Genomic DNA, 18,613 nt, shown 5'->3' on the forward strand with positions numbered 1-18,613 from the left:
AAAACCCCTGTGGAGGGCAGTGGGAAAAAAAAAGTCATCTGTGCTCTGTGTTCAGCCTTGCTGCTGACCTGTTCTGTGATCATGGCATGCATCCTAAGGCCACAGTTTGCAAAGCAGCAGTACTTAAATATAGAGATGAGCATTTCTCCTGTTGCTAAAAGTTTCTGACCAATCTAGTGCTTACTTACTTAATTTTGTTGGAAGGCTTTGAAACCAGTTGATACCTAACCTTTGAACTTGCTCTCCTGCTATGAGGAAGCTCTGCAGCAGTCTGTACAGACTGTCTTAGTAGGGGGTGGATGCTTTTCAGCAAGGCTCAGGCTTTTGAAGATTTCAACCCTTGTCTTTTCAACAGAGAGGTGCTCATGAGATTCGGGAAATACGTCAGTTCCACTTCACTGGCTGGCCAGACCATGGTGTCCCATACCATGCCACGGGCCTGCTGGGATTTGTACGGCAGGTCAAATCCAAGAGTCCACCAAATGCTGGGCCTCTGGTTGTTCACTGCAGGTAGGTAAAACAGAAATCTTTGTGTTGTGGTTTGTATTAAACTCAAGATCTACTTTTGCTTCTCCTTTACTGTATAATCCTCACACACAGGTTGCTGGAGTCACTGGAGCTCTACTCAAAAAATAACTGTAAACTAGAATACATGTACTATATATGTAACAAACATATATGCAATATATAAATAAGAGTAAAAAAATTGAGTCTGAACTCCTGCAAATGCCTGGCTCAATTTCAGTAATCATCCAATTGCTCATGTACCTGTGAGATGAACTCTTGCAACGTTTACATTCCCAATACACTGCTGCATGTTAACTGTGCTCTTGTTCTATTTCAGTGCTGGTGCTGGCAGAACTGGATGCTTCATTGTCATTGACATCATGCTAGATATGGCAGAACGAGAAGGCGTTGTAGACATTTACAATTGCGTGAGAGAGCTTCGATCCCGGAGAGTCAACATGGTGCAGACCGAGGTATTGGAATACTGCTTTGCAAGAAAAAATGCTCTTCTAGCCCATAAAGATGGAGCTTTGGAGTTGGCACGCTCCAGAAAGTACTTTACTCTGTCACATGAAGAAAATAATCTCCGCACAAACCTGAAGAACCCCTGGCCAGACAAGTGCATAGTTATGCTTCACTGAAGGTTCACGATGTTTCCTAAAAAATAAGGAAAATCAGGAATGTTTCCTCTCTGGGAAGGATTCATTCTGGAGTACATCTTGTTGAGGCTTAGTTTCATGGTAACACCTAGAGAACTGCCCAGAGGAATGAGGAAACCAGAAACATTCTGAGTTTTGTTACGGAGTGTTACTGCACTTCTCTAACTACTTGTAGTTAGATTAAGCCAATCTTTATATATTCATTTCTGAATAAATGGGATTCAATTTTTTAAACTGTGGTTATTGCTGTTGGTCTTCCTTCAGTGCTGGTAAACTGAAGAGACAAGTGGCAACCATATTAGTTGCTATGTTTTATTTACCAAAATACTAATGGTCTATGCAGTCCATGTCAGTAACTATCTATTTTAATTGCTTTACCAGGAACAGTATGTATTCATCCATGATGCTATCCTGGAAGCCTGTCTTTGTGGGGACACATCTATTCCAGCTTCTCAAGTTAGGTCTGCTTACTATGAAATGAATAAACTAGATCCTCAGACAAACTCAAGCCAGATCAAAGAGGAATTTAGGGTAAGTAGTGGCTTACATTGCCTAAAAGCTGTAGAGTTCAGCTTTACTAAAGACTTCTGCTGAAGTTTTTATAGCCATATGAATTTTGTAACAGGTCTAGGAGGGAAAGACTGCAAAAAAGGGAAAAATAGCGTGTCACTCATCTCTCCTGAGTTGTGCTGAATCATAAAATAATGCAGTGGGGTAGTAGTAAGATATTCTTTTTACTCGAGGGAGGTATGTCAATCCTTCCACTGTCCTTTCTCCAGAAGGCAGGCTACTGTGCAGCTGTCTTTGGGGTTATTTTTCATAATTGTATGCTTCCAGGATTTCTCTGCTTCCAAACCCTGCTGACTGTGATGTGTTTTCATTTCTCTGCATATTGATTCCCGCTGAAACTGAATGCTGAGCTGATCTATTCTTAAATATTTTGGGTTGCTTTCAGTGCTGTGTTAATTTTCCCGTTGCATTGTTTACTCTCTTTGAAAGACTTTAAATATGGTGACTCCGACGCTGCGCGTTGAAGACTGCAGCATCGCGCTTTTGCCGCGAAACCATGAAAAGAATCGCTGTATGGATGTGCTGCCTCCAGACAGATGCCTGCCTTTCCTCATCACGATAGATGGGGAAAGCAGTAACTACATCAATGCTGCACTGATGGATGTAAGTCTCCGCCACATCATTAATAATAAAAAGGCAGTAGGCAGCCCTCCAAACGGAGCCGCGCTAGAAAATGGAGTCAGCATAAGAAGACTGAAAACCTTCTAGCTTGTTTTGTCTCCGAGAAGCATGGCACAAAATCTTTAAACTCCCAAGTACATTTAGGATCACACATATGTTATGTCACAGCCAAGGTTCCGAAGCCATGCTCAGCAATTCAGGGAGTTTTGATAAATTAAATCTGTCTGGTTTTCTCCCTAGTGCTTGAATTTTTAACCATCTGGCCTAGGAAAACAAGAGTTACCTATTAAGAGGTTGAGGCAGTTAAATAGAATAATAATGTTTGCAGCAATATTTCAGTTCCCTTTGTTTATAATTTAAACGGTAATTAACAAAAAAAATAATTGTCTGTCAACACAAGATAGTACACAAACCATTACTTCAGCCTTCCCATGTATTTCTGTTTGAATGAACGGTTCCTCTTCGTGTGTGCGTGGAGGTTTTTTCCAAATGCATCTACAGCAATTCTAATCCTTGTAGTAGAGTAACAGTAAAAAGACACTTAAACTGCCTTTACAGTCTGCAGATATTTATAGCCTATTTTTGACAATTTACAGCTATAGTCATTACAGCTGTCAAACACATAAACAACAAGAAAACAGAGGTTAGTAAGGAAGGAACACATTGTAAATGGCCTTTTAAAAAGAGAAGCTAGAGTAATAACAGTTTATTGCAGTTTTTTATTTCTTTCCTTCCAAGTTCTCTAAGCCTTTTCCTAAAATAAGCCCAAGTTCAAAAAGCTCCTGTGAAAATGCAGGAAAATGTATCTTTGTGTGTATCTATGTAGAGAAACTGAGAGCAGAAGTTTAGGTGACCTGTCTAGCTTCTCACAGCAGGTCAATCACATTTCACATTAGAACAGAGCTGCCTTAATCTGCAGTTTGCAGCTGTGCCATTAGATTGTCTTCTTTCCTGGAGACTTCAGTACTGGTCTGTTCCATGAATTAAGTAATGCTCAGAAAGAGCAAGGCCTTAATACTTGTTTTGAAGCTGCTTCCCTTCTTCACTGTTGAAACAGTGGGCTACATACAGAACTGTATCTGGGCAAAAGGTGCCAAGGGAGGAGGTGATTTGGGTTGCCTTCCACCTGAAGCACCTTAGCGAGGCTTCTGCAGCATCCCTCCACTGACAGACAAGAGCAGACATTTGTCCATCTCTCTAAACACTCAATCTCCAGCAAGCAAGATTGTTTCCCCCTCTCCACTTGAATCCGCTGAAATGTTGTTGAATCACCTCATGTAAGCCTTCAGAGCTCACTTCAAGAAAAAGGGGTAGCAGGCATAGTTTTTGTTATTCAGTATCAGAATGAGTTTGAGAATAGTTTTCCCAAAAAAACTTCTGAGGCTTCTCATTGAGTGATTGATGGAGACCCCTTTGGACATCTCATCTGCATGAAACTTGCAGCAGGGCAGGACCAGTAGGATAGAAAGCAGCTGCCTAATGTAGGAGTAGCATCATTACCTGCTGTTGCCATGTGCTGAAATGAAGAACCAAAGTTTTGCGTGTCTGTATTTGCACCTAAAACAGATGTGGAATCATTTTCTGTGGTTCCTCCGTGACTGTATGAAAGAACAGTCATAGAATCATAGAATATCCTGAGCTGGAAGGAACACACAAGGATCACCGACTCCCATAATTTCTAGGGTTGGAAGAGACCTCTGGAGATCATATGATCTGAGCCCCTCCGCCAAGCAGAGTCACCCTGAGCAGGTGACACAGGAACGTATCCAGGTGGATGTTGAACGTCTCCAGAGAGGGAGACGCCACAACCTCCCTGGGCAGCTGTTCCAGTGCTCTGCCACCCTCAGCGTAAAGAAATTCTTCCTTGCCTTGAGGTTGGAACTTCTGTGTTTTAGCTTATGGCCATTGTCCTTTCACTAGGCACCACCAAAGAGTCTAGCACCATCCTCTTGGCACCTGCCAAGTCAAAGTCCACATCCTGCTCCTGCACAGGAGAGCCCTAGGAATCACACTATTGCCTGCAGTAGCTGATCTGATTGGATCTCTGTAGTGGTGCAAATGCTTCAGGTAGAGACTTCCCTGCCCTCCTTAATGAAGGCAATGCCACCCCCTCCCAACAATTGCCCCAGTATGGCCACTGTAGCTTTCAACACTCAGAAGGATATAAGTGAAAATGCTGGTTTGAAATCCACAATGGAAAAGTTCCAGCAAACAGCTCAGTCAGTGACATAGTCTGGTACTAAAAGAAACAAAGAGCACTGAAATTTATCCCCTGGGTATCCTCGCTGCTGTCAGATAGACCAGAATTTTAACAATATTTCTGAAAAATAACTAGATATTTCCTTTCACAGGCATCATTCAAATTTAGAGTTAAGTGCAAACAGCCAAGATAAATCTGTCCATTAACAGCTCAAAACAAACACGTTGCTCAGAATCTTGTAGGAGTTGCATTGGAATCAAAAACCTCTGATGATTTTACTCTGTGCCTGTGGCATGAAATACATTTTCGAAATATAACATCTGCAGAAATTATATCCTGCCCAAATACAGTTTATTAAATTTGAAGCATATAAGATCTCGGGAAAGAGCTGAAAACAATATATTAATTATACAGAAAAAAAAAAATATGCTTTCAGTCCTGAAGTTTCAGGGCTGTGACTGACATTCTGCTACATGGATTTTTCTCTCACCATTTTTCTCATTATCTTGTTACTTCTTTGCAGAGCTACAAGCAACCATCAGCTTTTATAGTTACGCAGCATCCCTTACCAAATACTGTCAAAGATTTCTGGAGACTGGTCCTAGATTATCACTGCACTTCAGTAGTTATGTTGAATGATGTGGATCCTGCACAAGTAAGTCCAGAAAAATGCTTAGTTCAAAAGAGGAGTGCTGGTGCCTCAGCATTTCAGAACAGCCTTAGGATGTAATCAGTTTTGTAAAAACAACATTAAATTCTTACACACTAAAACATTGATTTGTAGCTTGCGGATAGACACTCATAGGGTAAGAGGAATAAATCTGACCAGCAGCAGCTTGTTCACCAAAATGTTAGCGCACACACACATACACTTACATAAGTGTATGCACCTTTAATTTATTCTAAGAGAACGTTAAAACCGAAAAATTATGGCTGTAGAATTCTGACTCAAATCTGAAACATGCTATAGTAGCCAAAATCATAAACAGAAGCCAACAGCTGTTCATTAGCCTGCCTGAAATAGGTCAATGACCTTGGTCTCTTTACCAGGAATAGGTGTTCCCAGTGTGAAAATCTGTGTTGTGTGTTGCACAAAATGATGTTGTCATTAGCAAGAAGACAGGAACTAAGCTAGGAGAAAGAAGCTAAAGTTTGGAGACTAAGCATCTTTTGGAAGAGAAAAGAGGGCAACAAAACGTGTAGGGGAATGTAATTACCTTACAAAAGTGTTGCACATGCTGTACATGTTGTTCAGAAAATTGGAAAACTGAGCCTACTGGTTGGCAGTTTAATCACTAGGATTAATCACTAAGTGTCCCAGAGCCTGGCTCACAACTGCACAATTCCAAGTTCTTACAAAGATGTAATTTCCTTAGGTCCAACAAACTGCACCAGCCCTCTGCTGGAATAATGTGGTGGTAATCTGGATTCTTAATGTGTAAATATTCGTTAATTATTGGTTAAGAGTGATAGTAATTTTTTAGAGCAGACTGCAGGTCATTTAATGATCAAGAACCTTTTTAGCTTTGTTTGGTATTGCATATACTTTAAAAAATGTTTCCTCTTTTTAACATGTAGAATTCATTTTTAAAAGATACTAATTTTCCTTTTGGTCTTTCAAAGGAACATGTAGGAATTCCACACACTATTTTAAAGACTGTATTTCTGATTCTAAGCCCTGCGCTGTCTACAGGGAGGAAAAATAGAAATGAAAGACAAAACTTTTATTCATGAATCTAAGATTATTTTCTGAGTGAATAAGGAAAGACTCAAGGGAGACAGACTGTTAGGGACTGCTGAACAGAGTGTTTTTTAATTTGTTGGCTATGTTTTGAATTTACAATAGGGCATGGCTATTCCAAGCATTTATTAGCCTCACAGGATTTAAAAGCTATTGGGATATGCAGTTAATGCACCTGCCTCTGCAGTGTGTTAAACCTTTTACCTCTTAATGCAAGTAACAATCTTTTCATTAGGAATAAATCTCAAAACCCTCAGAACACACAGAAGTGGAGAGAGGGCAGAGCTTATTAAAAACACGCATTACATTCAGATTTATTAATAATTACTGTTATGATTATTATTTATGTATATATGAAGTGTTTACAGTTCTGTTTAGATATTACCATTTATGTAGATTGTTATGCTCTATTGGGAAATGGAATTCAACCCTTCACAGTGACTCTGACTTGAAGAGAGTCGCTATCATCACTTGCATGCAAAATGTGCAGACTTAAATGCATTTGGTTTCTTCAGAACTTGAAAATCTTAGCTTCCTAAAACAGCCCCAGCAAACAGTCTGCCTATTATCATTTAAGCATTTGTCAGAGATCTGTTAGAACTGTATTCCTATGTATTTGAGAGATGTGTACTAAATTGTGCACATGTTAAATTATCTCAGCACTGGCATTTGCAACAGTTGTATGCATTGTGTCTTGCTATCCTGTACACTAGTATATTTCAAAATAAAAATTTGTGTAAGATTTCAACAATATTTGGAATGCAGTTGTCCCAGCAGACCAAATCGTAAGGGGGTTAAATAAAAAGAAAATATATTTTCCTACTTAAAATTTCTGGGTTTAACTTGTTAAACTGATCTCCTGCAAATCAGACCCTGTTTTCTTTTTTAATTGGTGTAGTAAATGATTATGTTTTCCTAAAATGTAGTCATCTCCAAACAGCTTTGTTGAGGACTAAGTATTATAAGAAATGCAAAACAACATCTGGAGTAAATGTGATTTGTCAGCTCAGCTCTGGATCACCAACAGCAATGCAGCAGAATGAAGACCACAGCTGTTTTACTGAATGAAATAAAAAGTTCCAAATATGACATCAATGCTTCTGCAAGCAAACAAAATTTCATGAGTTCATATTTAATTTTGGTGAATGCTTACAAAAGCTACATGTTCAAACTGCTCTAAATATCCCTGTTTAAAAAAAATCATTAGGATTTTCATGGAAAAGAAAGGACAGGCAGATTCTAGCTTCAAAAACCTTCTTGCAAATGTTGATTCAATCTTTGAAGTCTTAACACAGATGGTAATTGGTTCCTGGATTAAGCCATTGTCATATTATTAGACACTAAAACCATGCAAGATAATGGTAATTTTAATTTGTGATCTTTAGATACCTAGAAGTAATTTTTTCTGAGAACTGAAGAAAACATAATTAATATTTTCAGGTGTCACTAATAAGATGAAATTAGGCAATTACTGAAAGTTTAAAGCAATGCTGATACTAGCCAATATCATCAGTCACGAGTGAAACACATGTGAAAGTTAAGTCCCAAGTTTTGGGAATTGACGTGCCCTTCCTAGTATAAATCACACATTCTGAGGCAGTTTGAGTTATTAGCAACTGTTCAAGGCAGTTGGAGATACCAGGCCTTTGGTTTTTAGTCTCCACTGTCTCCAAGACATGGCAATATTTGTCAGCCTCTCCCTGTCTCATCATATGTTGTAGAACTAGCACTGAGTGTCAGAAGTGTTGTACTCCAAACACCAGACACTGAAAGTACAGCAGCAAGAAACTGCATGTTAGGTACATGAAAAGGCATTATGAAAGCAGAGTGATGAAAAGGATGAAAGCAGAGTGCTCCAAACCGAACTTGGTGCATCGTGTATTTTATAAAGATACTGCGCAAGAATTCCAGTAGTACATGTATGACAAATTAAAATACAGAAAAGAATGTTGAGGCAGCACAAAATCCAAGGTGATTGACTGTGTTCTCTTTTGTCCATGGTCTCCTATAGCTCTGTCCTCAGTACTGGCCAGAAAATGGAGTCCACCGGCATGGTCCCATTCAGGTGGAGTTCGTATCAGCTGACTTAGAAGAAGACATCATCAGCCGGATATTCCGAATTTATAATGCAGCCAGAGTAAGGATCTTACTTGCAAAACAATTTTGTCTCAGTACATAAGTTGAGTCTACTCAAATCATAAAACTGAAAGCTAAACTCCCATAGAACCATTTTCATTTTTCAGCTTACTTGTTTGAAAGCAATGGCGCAATACTGCGTCACACCACAATCAGGGAGGGAGAAAAAGCCGACTGCGTATAAGTAAAAAATATTTCAATACGTGTCTCAAGCGTGTTAAATGCAAATGAAACAAATGCAGTATTCAGATTGTATGATAGCCAAAAATGCTGAAATCAGTGCTGTTTTCAGTAGTTTGGAATTAGCCATCCTGTATATTTGTATCTGTGTTACGTGCAGAAAGCTGCACACCAATACTAGGTATGTTTTTCAATAGCAATCCAAGCCTCTTAGTGAAGATCCTGTCCCACTAACCACACTTCATAACATATGTAACCACTTCAGAAGGGCAAACAGTTTGCTCTCTTATGCTCCCAGAAGTTGACAGAAGACTAAACAAGGCATGCCTTTCAGGCTGAGTGGGAAAAACATTCCATCATAGACCAGGTATCTGTTCCTATCCAGGGAGCCTTTGCAATGGACTCGTGTCAACCACCAAAAAGCCGTAGTTAGGAGTAACCAGCACTCCCTTCCGAAAAAAATCAAGAACTTCCCTGGGACCTGGTAGCTTGCTGGACAGGGAATGACACCAAAAACATGTTAGTATCCAAACAGGGAAGCAGATTGTAAAGCTTCAAATACTTCTTTAATACTGTGAAGGCTGGGCATTTGCAGTAAACGTGGCAATGTAAAAAACACAGCCTCCAGCAGTATTAATGTGACCTTCAGCAAGCACTGGGTCTGGCTGATCTGCTTTGGGAACAGGGGCCATCAGCTGAAAGAAACTGGACAGGAAATCAGTGGATTCCAGACTTTGACATAAAGCACACAAAACCAATTGGACAGCACATCTAATGCCATATCCAGTTTGGTTTATTCCCATATTGTGGTAATCTTACATCCTTTGTATTAACTCTTACTCTAGAGAATAAAATATAATGTAACATTTCTGTGTGTTGCTCATTTTAAGAGTGGCACTAAAATGCCCTCACTTTGCACAGAAGTGGCAAACTCTAGACTACAAAACCAGTTTTCATGTGCATGTTTATTATGCCCTTTTCAAAGGAATGCAGTTTTCTGCCACTATCACTAGTTGTGTGCTCCTTTTTTATTTTAAATCACCATAAAGCAACTGTTCAGTAACGTTTCACCAGAGGGGTTCTGACTGCTGCAGTAGAACACAATAAAATAAAATGTAGTTAGATATTTTTTATAAGCCAGAAACATCTGAGGGTTCCGTTTGGTTTTTTTAATGTTTCCTGCTTCAAAATATCTTGAGAGGTTTTGACCTTTCTTGTAAAAAAAGGACAGAAACATTAGACATTCTTAAAACTACTGAAGCTTATATATGAAAACAGTATATAACTGAAGTAATGTTGAAGCTCTGTCTTTCCTATCAAGTTCCTCCTATCATATTAATTAATTATTTGCTTGATCCTGCAGATGTACTATTGCTATATTTTAGCCTATTGTGTAGCAGTCTGTTTAAAAACTCTTGTTCTACTAACTCCATTGGAAATTAAAAGTCATAAATCCTCAAGGGCAGCTGAAATTACATTAGCAGTTTGTCAGCAATCATCTGCTTGAACAACTTTCTCTCACTGACGCAAATATCTGAACGACATGCCAAAAACATGCTGTTACTTTCCCTGCTTTTGTCCGGGTGTGTACAGCCGCAGGACGGCTATCGGATGGTGCAGCAGTTCCAGTTCCTGGGATGGCCCATGTACAGGGACACCCCGGTTTCCAAGCGCTCCTTCTTGAAGCTCATCCGGCAGGTGGATAAGTGGCAGGAGGAGTACAACGGCGGAGAGGGACGGACGGTTGTACATTGCTTGTAAGTACGGGGAACGGAAGAGAGAAATACGGGAGTGCTGTCACAGAATTTGTGCCAGGCTTTGAAAGATTTGTGACATGCTGGAGAGGCATCTATCTAATCTGGAACTGAATAAATAGTACAACTGCTCATTTAAAAGCTTTGAATGCGAGAGGAATTGTGTAATTTTAATGTAGATTCATGAGTTTCCCCATCTGTCCTTTGTTAGAGCCCTATGAAAAGATGATGGGTTTGAGTTAACTCTATTTTGTATAAAAATGTCCAGTGACTCTTGCAAATGGGAAAGTTGCATATTTATTCACAGTAAATCAAAAATGTGCTTTCAGAACAATGTACCTTTCATTTCTGCAGATAAGGAGCATAGAAATAAGTAGTTTTGGCGGGGTGATTCATTTTCCAGGCATAAAGCACAGAAGTAAAAGTGGTGTGATAGACCAGTTACGATGACCATGTAATTGCCTTACCTTTCTCCAATAATGGTATATATTTCTGTCCTCCTGTGACTTCGTGCTCCACTGATGCAGACTCTCATCCACTCTGCCACCATCCTTCTTTTGATACGGTTTAATACTTGTACATGCTTTTGCCCTCAGAAGCAGGGCAAAATCTTTTGAGGCTGAGTCTTCTGTGGTTGAACTTATATTTGTTTTCCTCTGAAAGTCTGTTTAAAGATGTTGCCATGATGGAGAAGGGACCTGCTAACAGGAAAACCATGTTCAGAAGTTGGGATCCTGTGTCAGAATGATGGAGGAAAATCTAAGAGTATATTAATAATTCCCACTACCACTGACCTTGAACAAGTCATTGCTCTTCAGTTTCCCCATCTGTAGTATGGGGATAATAATACTTTCATCAAAGGAGCATTGTGCAATGTGATTAATTAATGTTTTGAGATCTTCAGCTGAAAAGACCCTTTTGAAGTGCAAATTACTGTTATCTCTGAGGTGGCTGATGATATTAAATAGTTGTACAACATCACACATGCGTCACTTCCAGGCAGTAAAGAAAGAAAACGCTCTAATATAATCCTTTTAAATGACTTTATTTTAATTAAAATTCTCAAACAGACCCACAATATCAGGCACTGTTTTGGCAGCAGAGAGCATTCTTTTCATAGTGCCTGGATGTGACAGATGTGCAACGTTGTATCTTCCTTTGAAAATCAACCATTTGCAAAGCTTGTTTGAAAGACCTGCTACCTAACTAGTCTGCACTCCGGTTATTATTAAGGTTTATTATTTTCGGTGAAGCACAGCCTAAAGATTCTGATTACAATAAGTGTAGAAATAATGGGGTTTCCAGAAAGAAAGAGATTCTCTTGAAGATTAAAAATAACCAGGGATAAAGTATTATTAAATGCTGTATTTGATCATGTATACGAACATTTGTGCCTGGCTTCTTTGTTAGCAGTTCGCTTCTCTGGTAACTGTGGGTGAAGGAGGAATACATCTGCCTCTAGCAGCAGCCTTTGCCAGGCAGCCAGCCCCTCTTGCTGCTGCCAGGAGCTAAGAACATCAGCCAGGGGGACGTGGCAGCACCACCCAGTGCCACACCAAGTGCAGCCACCAGAATTCCCACAAATGAGACTTCTGGTGCTTTTGTGGTTCCTCCGAAATGCCTTTGTGTCCAAGAGGAAAGCACCAGAATCTGGAATAAAGAGCTCAAAGATTCACTTTCTCCGTGGCATTTCCAGGCTTGATGCTAATTGCAGCCATGTGTGTTTACAATGCAGAGCAGTGTTGAACTGAAACTAAAAGTACTCTATCCTTATTTTAGCATCCTCTTTGTGCTGTCTCCAGTGTTCACTGAAGGGTGGTACAAAACTCAGCCATTCAATTCCCTCCAGGCTGTCAGCCTCCTGTCTTCTGAATCATAGCTTTGAGATCTTTCAGCATGCTAATTCCAATTAAAAATCATGTTTTGCCGAGAGTTCTGCAGCCTTTGGGGCCAGGAATGTGCTGTGGTTTCTCCCTGCTGGAGCTCATGCCTTCTGGAGCCATCCCTGTTGCTGTACAAGCCTGTGACACAGAGTCCATTGTAACTGAGCCATTTTATCACTCTCACTGCAGGAATGGAGGTGGCCGCAGTGGGACGTTCTGTGCAATCAGTATTGTTTGTGAAATGCTTCGACATCAGAGGGCTGTTGACGTATTCCATGCTGTGAAGACACTGAGGAATAATAAGCCTAACATGGTGGACCTTCTGGTATGAGCTTTTTAACTGCACCATTAAATAGAAAATGTTCTTTTTCTCAGAAGAGTCAGTAAGATTTCCAGGATTTGCAGTGGGAGTTGTTCACAAAGCAAGCAAGTCATTTTCAAAGGGGATAATGAAGTCACTTCACTTGTAAGAGTATTTTTACACTGCTTTCTTCCCAAGGAGACTTTGTCTCTCTGTTCGTTTGAATTTTTTAAGTGTTTTAAACTTTCAGATGAACATCCTTATTAATTTTCTTTTCTAGCAGGCTGAACCAAGTGGAGAGCAGCCCTTGCATGGTAGAAATAATAGTTATGCAAAATCAAATGCCAGATTTTCAAATTATATATTTTATAAATAGCTTAATCGCCTAATATTTATCAAAGCCATGAATTTCAGTTTGACATCCAGAATATTGCATTTAATTATGGTTGCTCTATCTCATAGAAAGATTAAAGAAGTTCAGAAACAAGAGGCCATGTGCAATTATTTTCCTAGAGAGTGTTTTATGAGCTTTTTTCCTAAATGGAGAACTGCTGAAGTGCCAGCTGCTCTGCCAGAAGAGCTGCAGAACAGCTTAAACCAGCAGGTTCTTGCACTCCAGTGTGTAGTTTTGTACTTGGAGATGGGTGTAGCATGATGCCCTGTTCTGAAGGCTGGGCTATAAAAGACACTTTTACAACATCCTGCTGCAGAGGTGGCTGCTTAAGAGGCAGCTGCATTTGATTTAATATCACAGGCAGGAGGAAGCAGCATCTGGGCCCTTTCAGGGATGTTAACCCCATCTGAGCCAATTTTGCAAGCTCTGGTTAAACAAGTTGGGGTCATTTCAGCAACTTTTCTGTAGTGTGCCCGGGGTGAGGCAAGAGACATCTTGCTGAGCTGGTCCAGCCTCTTGCAGTTTTAGGAGAGGACCCCTCAGATGAGCTGAGTGTGACACACACACTGGAGAACAGGCAGAAAGAGCGAGGCTTTCACACCCAGGTGAAGGCAGGCAGGGAGGGATACCCAGCTCCCCACCGCAGGGACGGCTGTGCCTCCTCTGTCCTGTGGAAGAATGGCTCCCACCACATCCTCCATCACAGCTCTCTCTCCTTGCCTGCCTCTGAGGTCCCAAACCCTCCCCTAGGCCTGGCTCTGGCCAGGCACATGGAAAAAGGCCAGATGTTGCCAGCTGTGCAAAGCAAGGAGGGAGTTCACGAGCAGCACAACAGGGCCGTGAGCCAGCAGTGAGGAACTGTGAGTCTTGTATTAGTGAGAAACCATCAAATTTCCACTGTGTTGGTAGCGAGCAGCTTGGTTGGCTTCTTTTCCTCTAGTTTATATTCTCAGGAGGAGAATCATCATGCTGAGAACCATACATTTTTATTTCCTAGATATTAAGAAAAATGTCCTACTACTTCATTCAGGTAGTATAGTTTAGACAGGGATTTGGCAGGCCTGCTGTTCTCCATTCTCCTAGAGCTTAAGTCCACAGAACTCTCTGATCTCTTACTCATTTATTTTATAGAAATAAAAATAAAATTACCAGTGTAGATGTACAGTTAACGAAAATGCTCCCTATAAATTCCCATTTGTGACAGTTCTTCAAGTATAGATTTGTCAGGCAGTCGTCTCCATTTTTCAGCAGAGGATTTTTTTCATCCAAAAAGCAAAATGTATTATTTTAGATATAAAAGTACCTTTTAGTAAATTGAGGGTGGTGTTGGGAATGCCTGGAAGGCATAGAAAGGCCTTGTAGGGCCTTTAATATTAGGAAATTCCAAAGCACTTGTGAAGGAGGTCAGTGTTGTTTTCCTTATTTTAACAGACAGAGGAATAAAGGCAAGGAACAACCAGGATTTTTCCCATTACCACATAACGCACAGACTGAGCAGAGTTAGAATGACATCTCTTCAGTTGTGGTCTGACATCTCAGAGGAACAAATATTTGAATTAGCCAGGTTTCAATTTCCATGTAGATTGCTTCATAGTAAAGGGAATTGGGACACTTGAGTTCTTTTCCTGATCTTGTTACTGACTTTATCCCTTATGACCTTTCTTATATTATGTGTCCTTGACTCAGTTTCTCTGTTGGAAAAAGAAGAACAGTAATAGTCATGTACCTTGTAAAATTTTATGGTAAAATATTAAATGCTCAAAATCATGGCATTGTTTTACAAAAATAGTTTTAAAACTGCTTTATCAATACATGTCATGCACTTTCTGACTAGATAAAAGGCAGTCTTTACCATCCATACTTAGAGATTCATCTCTTAATTTCACTGCAACCTTTGGTTTTCCTCCAAGTGTGAAAATCTGAATGCCACATCCCTATAGTATGGAAATACATGAATTTTTTCAGCTATCATACGAAGACAACACATGGTATTGCAAAATATCTATTATGGGATGCCCAGAGCATTTGGTGATAAATGTTATTTGGCCTACCCACAGGTGTCCTAGAAAATAAATTTAAATATAACCTCTCTGAATCCAGATAGTCTAAAGAGACTTTTAATATCCACCATCAAGTGACTAATAAAAATGTACAAAGAACACTGGTGAGTGAACACAGTGGGAAATAAGATATGTCTGCTCTTTAAGACAGGTATTCAGTTTACTGAAAATGACAGTTATTCCGCTGGATCAGGAAATCAGCATAAAATGAGCATGGAAGAGTGGAAATGGATGAGTGGCTGATCTCTTGTTTTGATCCGTTTTGCAGTTATAGAACAATTTCCATTTATTTAGAAACATATATGCAATAAAAGCAGAAAAGGAATTTACATAATGCTCTGTTCTTTCCTTTCTTCCTTTTTTTATTCTTTTCTTTTGAAGAAGATACAAGCAGTTTATGGAAAGGACTTGCAGGACTTTAAACCCTCACATACAACTCACCCATCACTTAGGCTATATGTGCACCTAAGACTTGTTTTCTCATGATGTGACACTCTCAACAAAAGAACTTTGAAATGGTCCATGCTTGTTAATAGCTTTTTGATTTTATTAATAGTACATGGTCTTTCGCATGGTCAGCTAAAATGTGACCCCCAAATCACAAGCACAGGCCAAAAGATTTAATCCTTTAAAATATTTCCTTTGGTGAAAAGAAAATATATCTGAAAATCTTGTTACTCGTGATGCTGGGCAAGGCTGAGTGCTGTCAGCTTGTTAAATCTGTTGTTGTTCCTAAATGGCAATATGTACTTACTTATCCTTTATTAATAGAATCAAGTGCATAAGTAAGAGGTATTTCATGAACAGAAATAGTCCTAAAACTGGCAGGTGTTTCCAAATTGGATTTTCAGAAGCCAGAGCCCTTAGATTCAGGGGAACCTGCACTTATTATTTCTTTCAGCTTTTTTTTCATTTAAATATTTGTAGTGTTTTTAAGTATTGCGAGTAGCAAGAATGGAAACAGGAGAGGGGTATGTATGCACATAAAACTGGGAAGTCATCAGTGACTGCACCATTTAAAAGTTTCAGAGTGGACAAAGGTCAGTCAAAAACATCTCTCCATTCAACTGAAGATGTGAAAGAGGCCAAATCATGCCCCTTTGTCCCCGAAGATGCCGAGTGGATTTGCATCCCTCAGGAAGAGGATTTTCCTGGGCCTTGCTCTGTTTCCAAGCAGTTACAAATAAAACCAGCAGGTCTGTGTTCAAAGCACAGGGTAGGTCCCTGAAAACTTAGCCTGGGTAACAGGAGAACTATTAAGAGCCTATCTTAAGCATCACTTAAGTGATCATCACTTAATGTCAGTTGCTAAAAATTAATTGGAATTAATCCCATTAATTTAGCTCAGGCCCCATCTCACAAGGCTGTTGCACAGCCTCATGGGTTGGATCTGGGCTGCAAATAGAGGACCAACAATAAGCAAGCAACTCTTGCCCTGAAACATAGCAAGTGCCTGAGTGACATTAAAGTTGCAGTCTGGGAAGTACTAAACACTGGATTTATTTCAAGATAAACATTTCCAAGGAGGAATTTCAGTAACTCCAATGCTCATAAAGTACTACATGAGTGTATGACAGATGACAAAAGGGTTTCAAGTCAATTTGCTTACATGATGTCAATTTTTCTCATACAAGTGTATTAAAGCAGCTAAATACTCATCTAACTCATAAGTTACTATGTATTGTGTCTATTGTCTGGTTAATATAAAGATTTTTTTTATCTAAACATAAATTGGATTTGTAAAACTGCTTCCCACTGACAATAGCTGATAGTAAATAATTTTAACAGGAGAGAAATATTGACCCCTTTAATTAAGTTTCTTCAATAACTGACTTTGAGGTTTTCTTTTGATTTTTCAGGATCAATACAAATTCTGCTACGAAGTGGCGTTAGAATACTTGAATTCTGGCTGATTGTCTAAACAGCACAGACAAAGCTCCTCCTTTCACTACCACAAACAAAGCAAGTCACTTCATGATGTCTGTGTAAACGAGACGAAGACTTCTCAGTGTTATGCTTCTACTGCTTTGTATAATTGGCTCTTTTTAAGAGCCCCAGAAGATGTTTATAAAACCGCTTGCACTGCCCGACTCCCACTCTGAAGCCGCTGCTTGGCACCCCTGTGAGCCCACACCGAACCACGTGGCAGTCCTCGAACACCGTATTCATACTCAGCCATCGATGTGTGGTGAAGCAGCATAGTCCTCTGGTAAATAAGAGAGCACAATTATATTCTTATGAAGGAATTTGTACTTTTTCTGTTACATTTTGTTGCCTGTGATTCTCAGTTATTGTCACAGCTTAGTGTACATTTCTGTTCTGTGGAGAATGCTGTCTGGCATTTTGGTAATATATGATTTTAGTTATATTTGTATTCTAACACGTGCATAATAAACAAATCATATGTAGCTTATCTGAACTAACAGAAAGACATGTACCAAATCATGATAATTTTGTTGAGTTGTAATTTCTATCCACTTTGTACCATTTCAGAGAGAGAATCTTGATAGAAATGCAGTTAGAAAATGCAAAAGACAGGATGCTCAGATTAATATATCCAAAGCTTTTTCATTTGTTTATATTGTAAATATTTTTTGATTTCATCAAATTATTTATTCATTAAAATGATTTTTTTTGGTGAAGCACAGTGAGTGACAATCATTTTTATTAAGCCCTGGAAATGCTTACTGTATGATAGTGTAAACATTTGTTTACCTTGTATGGATTCTCAGCTCAATAAATAATTACATACATGATAAAATTTTGTTTAATTTAATAATATCTCTTGGCATCTGAGTGCCTCCAACTAAGCCTCTTTTCTAGGTTAAATCTAGTAAATACTGAGCTACTTCCAGGGGGTGTTTATTGTGTCATCCAGTGTTGATCCAGCCAATAGCAAGGTCATAGAATCACAGAATCACAGAATTATGTGGGTTGGAAGGGACGTTAAAGATCCTCTTGTTCCAACCCCCCCTGCCATAGGCTGGGGCACCTTTCAGTAGACCAGGTTGCTCAAAGCCCCATCCAGCCTGGCATTGAACACTTCAGGGATGGGGCATCCACAGCTTCTCTGGGCAGCCTGTTCAGTGCTTCACCCCTGTCAAAGTGGAAGAAGAATTCTTCCTAATATCTAATCTAAACCAGCACTTTCTCAGTTTTAATCCATTCCCTCTTGTCCTGTCAGTACAACCCCTTGTAAAAAGTCCATCTCCATCTTTCTTGTAGGCTCCTTTCAGGTACTGGAGGGTTACAATTAGGTCACTCTGAAGCCTTCTCTTTCCCAAGCTAAAAAAAAAAACCAAATTCTCTCAGCCTTTGCTGGGATCCCTGGAGCTGAATGCAGCTCACCAGAGCGGAGTAAGATGTGCTGTGCCAGTATAGGAAAGAGTTGAATTGTTTGCTTAAAAATGCACTTGCACAAACGCAGAACCTGAAAGGTGCCCTGCTCTGAAGAAGAGATGGTGTTGTGCTGGTAGTGCTTGGTCTTGTCACAGCAACCCTCTGCAGCCCTGGGCATTCCCTGCCGTTCCCTCTGTGCCTGCTGCTGCTGTGGGAGGGGTGATGGTGCTCTTGTTCTTGAGATGGGTGACTGGTATGTGGGGGATGA

General features: G+C 39.8%; 1 protein-coding gene across 11 annotated transcripts in view; it reads left to right on the plus strand.

Annotated features, from left to right (window-relative positions):
• The window catches only part of PTPRM (protein tyrosine phosphatase receptor type M), a 442,185-nt gene extending 424,418 nt beyond the window's left edge, over positions 1 to 17,767 (plus strand). For all 11 annotated transcript variants that reach the window (XM_063396260.1, XM_063396303.1, XM_063396268.1 and 8 more), the window contains 9 exons: positions 356 to 510; positions 845 to 980; positions 1,548 to 1,697; positions 2,166 to 2,339; positions 5,081 to 5,212; positions 8,310 to 8,435; positions 10,208 to 10,371; positions 12,441 to 12,576; positions 16,866 to 17,767. In XM_063396260.1, coding sequence (XP_063252330.1) covers positions 356 to 510; positions 845 to 980; positions 1,548 to 1,697; positions 2,166 to 2,339; positions 5,081 to 5,212; positions 8,310 to 8,435; positions 10,208 to 10,371; positions 12,441 to 12,576; positions 16,866 to 16,919 — 1,227 coding nt within the window. In that variant the 3' untranslated portion in view covers positions 16,920 to 17,767. The remainder of the gene's footprint in view (positions 1 to 355; positions 511 to 844; positions 981 to 1,547; positions 1,698 to 2,165; positions 2,340 to 5,080; positions 5,213 to 8,309; positions 8,436 to 10,207; positions 10,372 to 12,440; positions 12,577 to 16,865) is intronic.
• The last annotated feature ends 846 nt before the right edge of the window (positions 17,768 to 18,613 follow it).

This window comes from Prinia subflava, chromosome 1 (assembly GCF_021018805.1).
Source record: "Prinia subflava isolate CZ2003 ecotype Zambia chromosome 1, Cam_Psub_1.2, whole genome shotgun sequence".
Lineage (NCBI taxonomy): Eukaryota > Metazoa > Chordata > Aves > Passeriformes > Cisticolidae > Prinia > Prinia subflava.